Raw genomic sequence first — 14,252 nt, 5'->3', positions numbered from 1 at the left:
TCCACATTTATTTATTCAGTTTTTGGCACTTCTGCATTGGCTTCATATTTTTTAGACCGCAGGTTACAGCTTGGATAAGACATGACATGCTATGACATATTATGGTATGGCGGGACATTATACAGTAGGATATGAGGCGCAAATGTATCTCTGAGTATGACTTCTTCTTCATTTTCTTCTGAAACAAGAAGGAAGGATTAGAAAATCACAAGTCATTGAACGCCAGCGTGAGAAGGTCCTCTCTCTCTCTCTCTCTCTCTCTCTCTCTCTCTCTCTCTCTCTCTCTCTCTCTCTCTCTCTCTCTCTCTCTCTCTCTCTGTCTGTCTCTCTGCGCGTGTGAATGGCACGTCTTTGTATTGGAAATCCTATTAGTCATCTTTTATTTAGTTTGTGTGTCTGCCCCATGAATCACTCACAAACAGCGTGCTGCAGAACGAGGATGTAGGTCACCTTTTCTGTGAAATGTGACACTCAGTGATTTTTTGGGGCCTATGTTTGTTGATTTTATAAAACATTTCCTCCTGTCTTTACTTCTTTATGTACAAACTTTAAACAGGTCGAGAGGAAGGTGCTGAAGGTGCATTGTGTCACCCACAGTCCTCACTAGAAACACGAGTTCCTGTGTGAATGTGCGGGGGGAATATTTATCAGCCTGACAAGGAAGTACACTAAGTTATTTTAGTCCTCTCTCAGGCTCGCTCTCTTTCAGCCACGCCCACTCTCTCTCCTTTCACACTGGTGGTGTCTCTCCTCCCTCCCTCCCTCCCTCCCTCCTCCCTCCCTCTCTCTCTCTCTCTCTCCCTCTCTCTCTCTGTTCCCCATTAGCGGTCCCTGTACTCAAGGGTTTAGCGTGAGCTCGGATAAATAGATGAGAAAGAGGGCTGGAAGCATGGATGGATAGTTGTCTTCTTCCTCGTCAGGTTGGCTCCTCACTTTTTATTCCTTTTTGAGAACATTTGTAACGACAGAAGTGTTTTATTGGCTCATTTGTGATTCTTAAATGTTGATGTTGAAGAACTTTATTCTGTAGTCATGTTGCATTCAGTGAAGTTGAATGAAGAGTTCAGTTTGTGATGCAGTGCTGCGCTCCTCCTCACTTTAAACATAACTTAATGTGAGAGCTTATTTCAGACAACCTATCCAAAAACAAGGTCATGCAACAGCTTCAGTGTTTCCAACAACTTCAGGCTTCAGCTGAGGTTAACGCTCCGAGGAGGAGGAGGAGAAACCGCCTCCTCAGTATCGCCTCGTTTGAGTCACTTAGCCCTCTTTGAAGAAAATCTAAATGCAACATAATTTATCTCTCTTAAAACTTTTGCAGCTCCTGCTCTGAAGACTGGCCGATGTCAGATTGAAGTGATTAAACGAGAGGAGATATACAGATCACTGATATGATGGCTCATATGTGAAGTGTGAGCTGATATCACATCTGTTTGCAGTCATTTTGCACTTTCACAACCATGCAAATGTAGAATGAAGGCTTTTATTTATAACTAAAAAAAGTGTCAAGAACTCTAGTGAGGAGCTGCCTCAATGTTCCCACGAACTTCACATTTTATTTAATTTAATTTAAATATATTAAAGGTTCTTTTTTTTAAAAATTTCTTCACATTTGAACTATTAATGCAAGTGGTATTTTTTTTTACAAAAAAGAACACAAATAAGTAGATAAAATAAAAAAGAAACAATCCTAATTATAATAATATTTATTTAAAACCGACCGTGCAAATGTCCTTAGGAGGCTTTAAATTTCACCAACTGTGGTTAAAATCATCATTGTTGGAAGAGGAGGAGATTTGGCCTCATAAGGCCTTTTGGAAAATTCGAAGCAGTTATTCTCGGACATGTTGTTGGACATATTTGAGCTTTTCTTCTGGGATATGATTGGATGGGACAGCAGAAGAGGGACAGGAAGTGTGCGGGGTAGAGAGTGGCGGCAGGGGACAAATGCAGCACAGGGTCATGGCTGGGGTCAACCAAAGACGATTGCATCAACCGGCACCGCTAAACCAAACCTCGTCTGAGATATATCATTGGCATTAATCAATCACATCAACCGTGGCAGCTGTGCATAGTGCAATGGGAAGGTAGTGCGTTACATGGCAATGATCCCAAAGAAACTTGTCCATGCAGCTCTGAGGAGCCTTTATGCTTCGGCCTGAGTCACATCTTTGCTGTTCTGCTTCACTTTTTCCACTCTTACAGTGTTGTTTTCCAGAAGCAGCAGCAGCAGCAGCACCCGTACAGACCTGGCTGCAGACAAACTGTCTAGCACTAAACTGACAAAGTTAGAGTCTTGCTGGTGAACAGAGATGTTTGTGTCCGATCTTACTTCCCCAGAGTTTAGATCTGTCCCCACCTGCTTCAACTCTGTGTGCTTTTCGGATCATACTCTTGGGTCTGTTTTGCACAGTATGCATGCAGAGATACCACTCCCTCCTCAGACAGCCGATAAAGACGTCATTATTTTTCATCTTTTATGCTTGCAGAGGAACAAACAAGCATGTTTTATGTGTCAGGGGTGGCCCGCAGTGTCCCACATGTGCTTGTTTTGGTCCGGGTCCAAGACAAGCCATTAAAAAAGAGCAGCTGCTCACTCGTGTAGCCACAAAGTCAAACCGTGTTTTTCAGGGTTAAAACTAAAACAAGTAAATCAAGGGGTTGTTTAGAGAAGTAGACTCAGAAAAAAGACACTCTAAGACTGTGGAAATGTTTAGTGAAGGGGATTAAACAGAGCAATGTTCCAAGGTACACTTTATGTGTGTGTGTTTGTGGACGTTTTGTGAGTGTGTGTATTTCCAGTCATTAGGCTGACATAGAAGTTGCTGTTTAGTCTGAAAACATGTCACAATGTAGGCTGACAACAGAGAGAGGGTGAGTAATAAGAGTGCCAGAGAGGCCGCTGTTTGGACTGAAAACAAATCTCCATGTAGGGGGAGAGAGAGGGACACGCACCCACACCCACACACACCATACACACCTGAAACAGTAAGAAAATCAAACAAGGTCTCTTATATGAATAATCTAATTCATTGAATCAGATATATTATTGTAGTCTGTTTGTAGTCTGGGTTGTGTTGGCCAATCAGGCGTCTGCAGGTTAAAACAGTGTATGGAGAGCAAAAGCAGGAGGAGCACAATCCATAGTAATGACATCCCAGCTCCCATGGTTGTCAATCTGTTCTAAGATAAGATACTCCTTTATCATCCCACAAATGAGAAATTCATGGAGTTAAAGCAGCAAACAAGAAGGTGTACAGAACAAGAATTTCAACAAGAATATATATAGGAAAGAAATGTTCATCAGAGTCGACAGCTTGGCCATAATTCTCCTGTCAGCCACCACCTCCACAGGGTCCAGGACTGAGCTGGCTTTCTTCCCCTGTTAGTTCAGTCTTGCTCTCCTGTATCCTGTCCACCTACAGCAGGTGAAATCCTTCCAATGTGGCGTTCGTGTCCAGTGATGGCTCTGTTAGCATGATGATATGATGCTACTCTGCCAGTATTCACTCTGGTGCTGGGTCACCTTATCGTAGATCTTACATTAGATTATCTAGATCAAACATTTACACTGAGACACAAATCTCCTCGATCTGCTTTGTCACTTAGGTCAATCAGCGTTTAGATTTCCTGACTTCCTGTATCCCTGACTGTCTCAAAGACAGATTTCTAGAATTCTGACATCAAACATTCTGTGAAGAAGGTCAGACCCAAAAAAACCATCAGTGTCCCTTATCCTCTTTCATAGACCTCCATTCAACAAACATTGTAAAAGTAGTTTTCCTCTCCTCTTGAGGACAGACCTGACAAAGCTTGACTTTTGACTAATCTGCATCATGATGCTATTTCAGCAAACTTAAGACCCATCAATTACAAGAACATCAGTTTCTGTTTCTGGTTCATACCGCTGAAGGAAGCCAGAGAGAAGCCTCTGTGGTACTTACCATTTACAGTGAAACTGAGAGTCACCACAAGCATGCTGTCGTAAGATGATGGCTGCACTTGTAGTGAATTCAGTTTCTCTGGATACTTTCCAGGACAAGTATTTTTCATTGCTTGTGACATGCAAGCTTCATGCCTATATCCGTGGTGTCTGGAGGCCATTTTTATGTGATGTTACAGAGAGAGTTTTTGATCTAAGGTCAGCTTTAGGCCCAGCTCTGTTTGACACACAGATCCATGTTGGAGCTGACATTCAGTAACACGCCTGCAGAGAAGAAGGGGATTGGATTGGGGCGTAATATTTGACAGCATCCATGACACTTTCACTTTGTGTGCTCAGAGTGCAGCTTGCTCCTGGTTTGACTTTTTTATTCTTTGCCGTATTCCAGTAGTTAGATCTGTTATTTGTCAAGCATTAAAAGGAATATGTTTTTTTTTAATAAGGAGATGAACTGTTAACGCAAACTGGATGAGTTCCAGCAGGCACAGTTAATCACAGTTTGAAGTCTTTAAAAGGATACACAGAGAGAAATGTCCTACATGGTTTGACTTGGAACTGAAGATATGAGGTGCTTCGTAAATTTAAGTGTTATTGGAAGTCCTAATGAAGTGGAGTTAAATGTCAGAGGCAATCATTCTTTGGTTTTACGAGCATTAGTGATAGTATGATAGTACTACCCATTCATTGTTTTTCTTCAGACAAAACATTATCATGCTTCTTGATGTAAACCACATCAGTCTTGTAAAAGTGAACATAAGAGCCACAGAGAAGTGGAAAACCCCATTGCTTTAGAACTCTCTTTATGTCTGTGTATTTGCATAGTGTTCCCTTTATTCCATGTAAATATTTAACCCAACAGCACAGAGCTCTGGTCAGACTCAAACACAGTTGCACTCACACACACACACACGGACAAAACCTCTTTATTCTTTCCATGAAGTGCATCCAGGCAGTCCACTAGAACTGGTTAAGTATTCAAAAGAGGTTTGATATGCTTTTAACTTAAAAAAACAGGTCTTTCTGGACGGACAAGAAGACTGACGCTCATCTATTTTGTTTTTGTACTCTATTCAGTTTGGTCCATATGTGAAAAAAATGTGCAGTTTGTACACTATTTGTGTCATCCAACTTATATATTGGTGCCATTTATGAAAAATTGGTGAAATTGGCGCATCACAACCAGAGTGCTGGTGTCCTTGTGCTGTATTTATACCATCTAATTGGAGTCTTGGTGCCATATCAGTGCCATTGGGACCATCCAGCTTGCCATATGTGCAACATTTATGAAGTTCATGCCACCCAACTGGTGTGTTGTTGTCATTATCGCTCTATCTGTACCATCTAACCAGAGATTGGTGCATTAATGGTGCAATCAGTACCACTATAGTGGTGCCGTCTAACTGGAGAATGTCACCTTGATCATCAGCAGAATATAAAACATTTCCTTTCCTTTAAAATAACATCTAGATGTTCTGTAAAGCAGATAATAATCCCCTTAAATTTGTACTAAAAAGAGCATGAATGTATCATTATAAGATTGCACGGTGGATGACAGTCACATATTTGATTTCATTCCTGCTCCAGCCTCCAGCCCTGACTGTAAAGTTTATTTCCCCCTCCGTCTTTAAAAATAAATCCTGCCCCGCTCAATAGAACGTTTCTATTTCTGGAAACAAGAGACGGGAAGATGTTCCGTCCCTCCCGCGTGCTGATTGAAAAATATCTCGGTTTCAACTCATGCTGACGCACAGGTGGGTCATGCTCTGTGACTGAGTGCTCTCATCTCTCCCTTCACTTCCACGGTTATGGTCGGGGATTATCTCTGCAGAAGGCTGCTGTTACGTAACAGCAGCACACAGTCATGCACACACCAAACAAATGGAGTTGTTTGGTGGCAAATGAAAGAGGGAAGATGAAGTGGGAAGAATCAGGGGACATGTGGTTTGATTGGAGGGTAGGTCTCTGCAAAGCATTGAATATTTACTATGCAACAAAAAAGGCAGAGTGAGCAAAGTACAGGCAAACTGAAATTACATTTATGACTCATCTTCAAACCTCTCTGTTTGCATGTTTATTTGGGTTAAACATACCTGACTGCTCTTGGAGCTCTCAGAGGGTTGAACAGAGATATAGTGTCCTAAACTTCCTGTTGTTGGAGCCCGGCTTAACGGAAACATACAAATTTGGCTAAGTGCAAACGAAAGTGTATCAAATCAGCTCTGAACATTATCTGCTTATGAGACTCTGTGGCCTTCCTGAACATGGAGAGCGGTCACAGCGATGAAAACAAACTACATTATTCCCTGCAACGTAATATAGGGGTGGCATTACTTGTGATGTCATGAAGTGGGTGTGTCCGTCTACCATCTAGACCATGTTCTATGTTATATTATTAATTAAGACCCAACACCAAGATAGGGTAAGACTCAGTCTGATCTCATCTTAATCCATCATGAGCATCGCACCTCGCAGTATTTAGCAAGTCACAGTGGCAAGGACAAACTTCCTTTAACAGGCAGAAACCTCCAGCAGGACCAGACTCATGTTAGGCAGACATCTGGCTCGACTGTGTTGGGGTTGGAAAGAGCGATAGAGGAGAACAAGAGAGAGAGAAATGATTCAGTCTTATCTAATCTTAATCCATCATGAGCATCGCATCTCGCAGTATTCAGCTAGTTACAGGGGCGAGAAAAACTTCCTTTAACAGGCAGAACCTTGAGCAGAACCAGACTCAACATATAAATCTATCCTCTGTGTGTTAAACTAACATTTCATGATTTCATGTGGCTTGTATAAGGAGCTCCTATCTCACCACAGACTGACAGTTGGTAGCTTCTCTTTCAGTCCTCACCGTGTCGACCCATGACCTTTTGTGGTCCTGCATTATGAGATGGAGAGCCGGTCTGTTGAACGTCACTGGGGGGATTAAGTGAACAGCAGAGGTTTCAGTCTGCATTAGGACTTCCTGTCAGACCGTGCAGTGGTTTCAGCGTGGAGGCCTGAACTGCTCACGCTTTGTCCTTTTCTCATCTTGTGCTATTTGGGACCTGCTCTCTCAGCTGTGGTCGCATCTGTTGCACCGGGGGAGGAAACTCTGTGGCTGTGTGGTTTGGCTTTCTGTTTCTTGTAAGTGAGGAGTAATCCTCCATTTAGAAACAATCTGAAACCAACACCTGAAGCTTTTATTATCGACTCTAAACTTCATTAGATTAGATCTGCAGCAGGAAACACAACATGTTTGATGTTTTGCTGACAGCTTATAAAGAACACAAGCACAGTTCATGATGACACAGCTAGACTATTGTGTTTTGTGGTTTCAGCCCTGCTAGCTTGATGTATCATATGCAAAAAGATTTGCTCACAGTTTGGTCGAATGAGTCATTTAGACCACATGTACACTCAGTTAAAGGTTATCCTGTCCAGCTTGCATAACCGACAGCTAGGGCTGGGCGATAAGTCGATAACGCTAATCATGGTGATATAATTTTTCTCAATAATAAATATGACAAATGTAGAAGATGGTATTGAACAGCCGATCATGTCACAGGGTGAGAGGTAGGAGGGGCTTAAAGCGACACAGTCTTCCGGTGTTTTAGTCTTCCTCCTAATTGTTTGATGCAACACTGAAAACTTTCCAGTTATTATGGAAGTTGGCACGATTAAATAAATTCACTTGACCGTATAAAAATGTCACCGCTCTAGAAACCAGTTAAAGTTCTTCTCCTTTATTTCCTTCCTTCATCCTGAGGCTGAGAGGTTATGTAACATCGCTCCACAGCCTCCGTACCTCAGACCTTTTTGAAGAAGCGATTTGTTTTCATTTTGAAACAAATCTTCCTCAGTTTACCTCTTGCTTTGGCTTCTGCTGATTGAAGCATAAACTGATACTTCAGACTCAGCAGAATCATGATCACTGAATACCTCAGGGATCTGAGTGATACGATGAGATCCCCATCGGTGTTTCCTCGCGGAGCATGGTGGACTCTGTGATCCAGGATTCACAGACACATACAGGATGTGCATTTACAAAGATTAGACGCAGCTCAACTTTTCTTTGCATGAGCATCGTTTACTTTTTGTGAAATACTTACGTGGAGCTTCCTGATATTAATACAATCTAGATTAAATGCACCAGGGCGGGAAGTCCAAAGTCCTGATTCGTTCAGATAAGACTAAACCGGTTTCATATCTGGAGTGTCTTAGTCATCAAACAGGTGCAAGAAGACGCAATAGTTGTGTCGTCATCCTGTAAGCGCTTTATCTCCAGTGAATTCGCACCAGGAGCATGATCATCAAAACAGGTTTACAGTTCCAGGCGTGTTTGCAGGAACCCACCAGATACCCAGGTTTTTAAAATCTTACAGCCAGTTCTTTGCGTTCTTACTGGACCAATAAAAGTTGAGGGTAGCACTGAAAGAGATTTGGATGACTTTGAACGCAGCACTGCATCATGGATCTGTTCATCTAAAGACACTGTAGGTGTTTGTAGAGTCCACTCTCGTTGTTTGTGTCTCATCTGAGCGTCAGGGTGGATTTATTAACAGAACAGCCTGTTTGCCTCTTCAGCATCCAGAGAGAAGCTGGATTATCATCTCTCGCGTATCTGACATCCGACCAAAGGCCCTGCTATGATCTGTCTCCAAATCAGATCTGACCATGTGCCACGTTCAGTTTTAAGTGCCTTCATCACAGCGCCTGACTCAAAGACATGATGGATTACTTCTTCCAGCGGCATTTCCGCCGCAGACCAAAGCGTCAGAAGCATCCTGCCGCGGTGCGCCAACCCGGTCCTGCAGTTCAGACCAGCAAAGCGAGGAGACGCTCCAGTGTCGGTCTGCCCTCTGCAGCTTTAGCACAATCCAGACGCTCCTCCATCGGTCTGCCTCGAATCGACACCGACACTCGTAGGCGGCCGAGTGTCGGTTTGCTGGTCGCCAGCGGGCAGAAGCGACTGTCCATCGTGGAGCTAGCCGGAGATCCTGGAAGAGGAGCAGAGAGAGCAGAAGTCGGCATCAAGAGAGGAAGAAGAGGGTTCCACCACAAACCTCACCGCTCTCATGGTGCGCCTGGAGCCGGCCAGTGCACACCTCGAGGACTGGCGGTGCGATATCGACGTCCTTCAAAGGTCAAATCCATCGAACCTCATTTACTCGGGTCCTCCATGCTGCTGGCGAGTTTGGTCCAGATGGGAGGAGGAGTGATGGAGAAGGAGAGAGGAGAGGAGGAGGTAGATGTGTCCATGTGTTCCTGCTCGGAGTCAGACGGAGAGGAAGGGACTGATGAAGAAGAGGAGAACATGCGGACTGATCAGACGCACTTAACGCAAGCGGTGCTCTTAGAGAACCTCTCGCCCCGCCCGCTGATCCGCCCTCCTCGCTGCCTGAGACGAAACTCCTCCCACCTCCTCCCTGCAGACTCCGTGTACCAGAGCCAGGGTTACGGAGTCTACGGTCAGTACAACCGACGGCAGTCCAGTCAGATCCACTGGAATAAACCCATCCAGACCTCCACGACCAGCCCGAGTCTGGCTCAGCTGGCCTCTGAAGGTCTGAACTCTGAGTCTGATGATGCAGGTCTGGCCTCCTCCGGGTCCTCACTGCATAAAAGCTGCTCCTCGCCACTTTGGGGACCGGAGGAAACCATATATTATGATCCTTATCAGGATACTTGGGAGAACTTCCTGTCGTATGTAAACACAGATACACACACGCACACACACACACAAGGGAAAGATGAGGCACAACTCTTTTTGGGGGGTTTTGTTGGGGAGATTTAAGCAAACTGAATCCAAAGTCTCCTGAATGACGTCCCTGCTTCTGATGAGCACGAAGAGACGCCTTATGAGTCGCAAATCAGAGTTGTTATTTGAGCTCCTCTTGATTTTAAAGACCTTAAATTAACAGATTTGTTCTTTAATTATGAGTCTAAAAACAAATAAGCTGCATGTCAATCACCCTTTTAATTCAGAGGACTCTTTGGAGAGCTCACATTTGTTTCTAATTTGTTTGAAGGCACTCTGAGTGTCTGTTTTATGATCCTTTTATTCCCTGATATGAAACTCAGCTAACTACAAAGCCTGATCCTCTGCAGCGTCTGTGTCCTCGCTCCTCAGCCCTGACTGCTTTGTGGTCTGGAACTGTTTGTGGTTTATGCAAGGGTAGAGGACTGGGGATGCACCTGTAGACATTTCCTGCATGCTTTAGATGAGGAAAGCTGCAAAGCTCCTGAAAAAGTCTGGACCCCTTCAGGAGTTGCATTCAAGAACCCACACATCCAAATCAGTAGACTTAACCCTGCAGGCCACATAATCTCCTTTAGCTCACGTTGCACAGAGTGGCACGCTCCACCTTGCTGCCACCAAAGAGTGTCCACTACCTGAGGAAGAGACCAGCATGCACGGAGACTCCAGACTTGATCTGGGAAAAGAAAAAGTGCTGGGTCGTTTTTCTTGATTCCGTGACCGCTTCAGAGGAGTATTTTTCTCCCACTGTGGAGACAAAAGATCCAGACTGAGTTGACAGGATTATGCTCAGGATGCGGGCTGGGCGAAACTTGTTCCCTGAGAACAAAGACAGGACAAAGAAACAAACAAGAACGTACAGTATATTCAATGTCGGTCTCAGGGGAGGCATTAGGCCTTTAAAGACCTAAAGTGAATTCTGTAGGAGGGGAGGAGATGACAGTTTTCCCGTCCCTCATTTCCCATCTGGTGTTGTGCAGAAATGCAGGAAGATCTAGCCCTTTAAAATCATGCATGGTCTCTCACAATCTACTAATATACTTAAAGTTCCTGAACTCCTGCAGAATCAGATCATTCACAAGCTCTCGTCTCTGTTGTGTTTCCAGGAAGGCGATTGCAAAGTCCGGCCTGCACCAACTGCCATGTCAGCCGAGTACGTCGTCTCTGAGCAGAACCGACCCCGAGGCGAGTATCCGCAGCACTCTGGACTGGACGGTGAGTTTGTGTTCATGCATAAGTGTTGGATCCTGTTTTATGAAGAGTGCACGCTCAGTTTTTTTGTCTCTCTCCTTCTCTGCAGGACTCGGCTCAGTACGGAGATCATATCTGGTTTGAGACCAATGTGTCTGGAGATTACTGTTATGTAGGAGAACACTGTATCGCCCGAGCTCAGGTCAGCATCATCTTCACCTCATCATCCTCCTGTTTATATTTCTACATGATTTAACGCCATGCATGTTTACACGTATCCATCTGCTGACAGCTCACTGCCAGCATCTGCCACCTCATGACACAGCACGCTCACACTCAGCCAGAATAACAACCAATATAACAGGTGGTCTACACTCGCTCGCCAGAACATGAGAAACATTTGGCCCACGATGGAGCCATGTGTCAGGAAATAAGATCTTTGTTGGCTCTTCATTCAGAGTGTAAATGAAGATAGTGTCTCCTTCACGTCTGTGTTGTTGTTTTACGGGAACTATGAAGGTGTAATTTTGCAAAACAAAAGCTGCAATGATGAAGTCGAGCACAACAGGTATGAAGCACGACTTCTACGTTTGATGTGCTTGGAGATGAAGTGCATTATCAATCATTAGTCATATTTCCAACAAATGTTATCTCAAGATCATCTTTTTCTGAGTTTTTCGAACAGATCTTCCAATTTATAATCTCACAAATCTGCAACTTCTTTCTCACAAACTGGCGATTTCTTCCTCTGAAGAATTTGTGACTTCTCTCACAATAATGCAACTTCACAATGTCACAAGTGTGCATCTTTTTTGCACGTTAGCTACCTTGAAATTGACCTTGATCTCTTTCTCATGAATAATCAACTTTAGAATCTCACAAATTTGCAACTTCATTGTCAAAAACTATTATTTTTTATTATTTATTTTTTAGACAGATATTAAATGTTATAATGATACAAGAGAGTTTGACAAATTAAGTCTCCTAAAATTAAAGTTTCTTCCCTAAAATAAAAATGTATTTAATTAATTTCACCTTTTTCTCTTTTCAGGCGTTTTTAAGTTTCAGTTTATTTTGAGTTTATTAAGTAAGAAATATGTTTTAAATCTCAAAGCATGATTTTTCAACCTCAGGGAACTCAAATATAAAAAGATAATGATTATTGCATATCATGGTTCTTGTAGAGAGAAGAAGTTGCGGATATCCGCTGTAGAGCGATTTATTGTCGTGTTGTTGCATCATCATTCATCGGTCTTATATCAATATTTGTCTGCTGTCAGCTTCATTTTCTGTCTCCTCCTTTTACTCAGTTATACTCCCTGAAAAGAAAAGCCTTCCTCCTTCCTCCATCCTCCTTCCTCCATCCTCCTTCCTCCATCCTCTGCGTCTCTTCATCTCCAGAAACAGTTTACAGAGTTTAACTCAAAGTGTGTCACGCACAGCGATCACTCCCTCCTCTGTTATCTTTATAAGGTCATGGTCAGTGTGACACCTCTACCTCAGCGCTCTGTGAGGTCTGTAACACTGACTCATCTGTGTATTCACTGAATAAACATCACCTGATGCTCTTTAATTGAGCTGCAGCATCCAGATGGGCTTGTCATTGTCGTCTGACGCTCGTGTCATGATATATTTTTACTCCCGTCAGCTCACATCGAGGTCCAACGTTCAGCCGGGCCTGTCACATCACATACAGAGACGATCACACTGCTGTCTCATTAGTTCTGGAGCTGCTGTAGGAAGTGTGTTAGAGTTTGTAGTACAGCGCTGCCATCTTGTGGTGTGAGACTGGATTACAAGTACAGTCAAAATAAATTATCTTCTGTTTTTTCTTTGCAGCAAAAGTCAGTGAGTCGAAGAAAATGTGCAGCCTGCAAGATCGTCGCCCACACCATCTGCATAGAACAACTGGACAAGGTAACTGTGCACATGTATTTGATCTTTTTTGAAACCTAAGCTTTATTTTTTACATGTTTTTGAGTCTTAGTGTCGAAGAAGTGCAAGAAGTTTTGAAGATTGCTCCATCCTGCAGCTCTGAAATGATTCCTAACAGACGTACGTCCTTTAAAAGTTCTTGTTTTCCCCCCTGACAGGCTCAGGTTGTTACTCTAAGTGTCTGAAATCATCACAGAGAGGATCCTTGCTTCATGAGAGCAACAATCTGAGCCTGTCAGGGATGAAAACGAGAACTTTTAGTGGACACAATTTGATTGGCTGCAGGATGACGTTGCAGCCTCTTTCACTTCTGCAGGCTGAAGCAATGCAGGAGCTTCTTTTGAACCGATAAACGTAAACATGCATGAGTTTAAGTTCCCTGATCTGAGCTGGATAAGAGGAAGCATAAAGGAGGGACAGGATGAAAGTGTAAGATCAGAGAGAAGTGAAAAGAGGATTATTTTAATCTGTCTCTCCTGATGTGAATCTCTAAGATGTGTTCCATGTCTCTTATTTTGGTGTGAAGCAGAGGACAGGCAGCTTGTTTTTTAACCCTCCTGTCTAACCTTCAGTTCCCCAGCTATAGAGCCACTCTGCTGGATGCCACGCTGCCGCTCAATGACCCCGACTTTAGAGTGAGATATTCTGAGATCCTTCATCCTCTCCTCTCTCCTGTCTCCTTACCTGTGGTCCTGAATCTGACTGAAACACCTCACGCCGATCCAATCACAAACACACTCGTCTGAAGCATCAGTGTTTCTCACAGGATGAGGTCATGGTGATGGTTTACGTACGATAAGCTTCAACCTCATGTGGGAAACACTCATGTGACGTTAATTTTCTCAGGCTCTTCATCTCTTCTTGTGATTTCAATGAAGCCGCCTTTAAACCTTTCAATCAATCATCAGCACTTTAAAGGTTTGATCAGACCAAAGCAGTGTTAAAAGGACAAAAGTCACATTTCTAAAGAGGTTTCTAAAGGTAAAAGTGCGTCTCGCCTCCTGGACCCTGACTGGTAGATGATAACTGAAGACTCTACCTCCTATACTACTTTTAGAAACTCTGTTGTAGTCGTGATGTTTGCATAACGTTCTCGAGGGGGAACTGCTTCAGCTCTTCAGCTCTGGAGACTCAGTGAGAGGAAACGTGACCACAGAGCTTTCTGGAGAACTACTCACTTGTGATGACTTCCTGTTTGCTCTCACGCCGCAGAGAGGAACCGTGTGGGGGGTTTTCCTCCCTGAGTGTGGGTGTGGGTTATGAAGGTGTGCAGAAACATCAACAGACTTTACAAAGAGGCGACTAGAAGGTGGATACATTCCTGAATCAGTGATATCTGCAACACAAGGCTGAAATCAGAGAAACTCACGAGGTTACAAGCTTTGGTAGCTGGTGGTGTCCCTCTTCTCTCTCTCTGGTCAGATCAGTCGCTCCTGGTCCTGG

The 14,252-nt window shown here is 43.6% G+C and overlaps 1 protein-coding gene across 6 annotated transcripts in view; it reads left to right on the top strand.

Moving 5' to 3' along the window:
• Nucleotides 1–14,252, top strand: part of dgkza (diacylglycerol kinase, zeta a) — a 66,657-nt gene that overhangs the window by 14,774 nt on the left and 37,631 nt on the right. For 2 of the 6 annotated variants that reach the window (XM_034677449.1, XM_034677448.1), the window contains 4 exons: nt 10,790–10,898; nt 10,984–11,076; nt 12,714–12,791; nt 13,382–13,444. In XM_034677449.1, the coding sequence (XP_034533340.1) occupies nt 10,790–10,898; nt 10,984–11,076; nt 12,714–12,791; nt 13,382–13,444 (343 nt within the window). Of the gene's footprint in view, nt 1–830; nt 921–8,509; nt 9,629–10,789; nt 10,899–10,983; nt 11,077–12,713; nt 12,792–13,381; nt 13,445–14,252 lie in introns of those variants that run through there. The other 4 variants (XM_034677451.1, XM_034677450.1, XM_034677446.1 and 1 more) reach the window with 3 other exon arrangements.

The sequence above is a fragment of the Notolabrus celidotus genome, chromosome 24 (assembly GCF_009762535.1).
Source record: "Notolabrus celidotus isolate fNotCel1 chromosome 24, fNotCel1.pri, whole genome shotgun sequence".
Classification (NCBI taxonomy): Eukaryota; Metazoa; Chordata; class Actinopteri; order Labriformes; family Labridae; genus Notolabrus; species Notolabrus celidotus.
The sequence above is the reverse complement of the archived record's forward strand: the minus strand, read 5'-3'. Positions and strand labels throughout refer to the sequence as shown.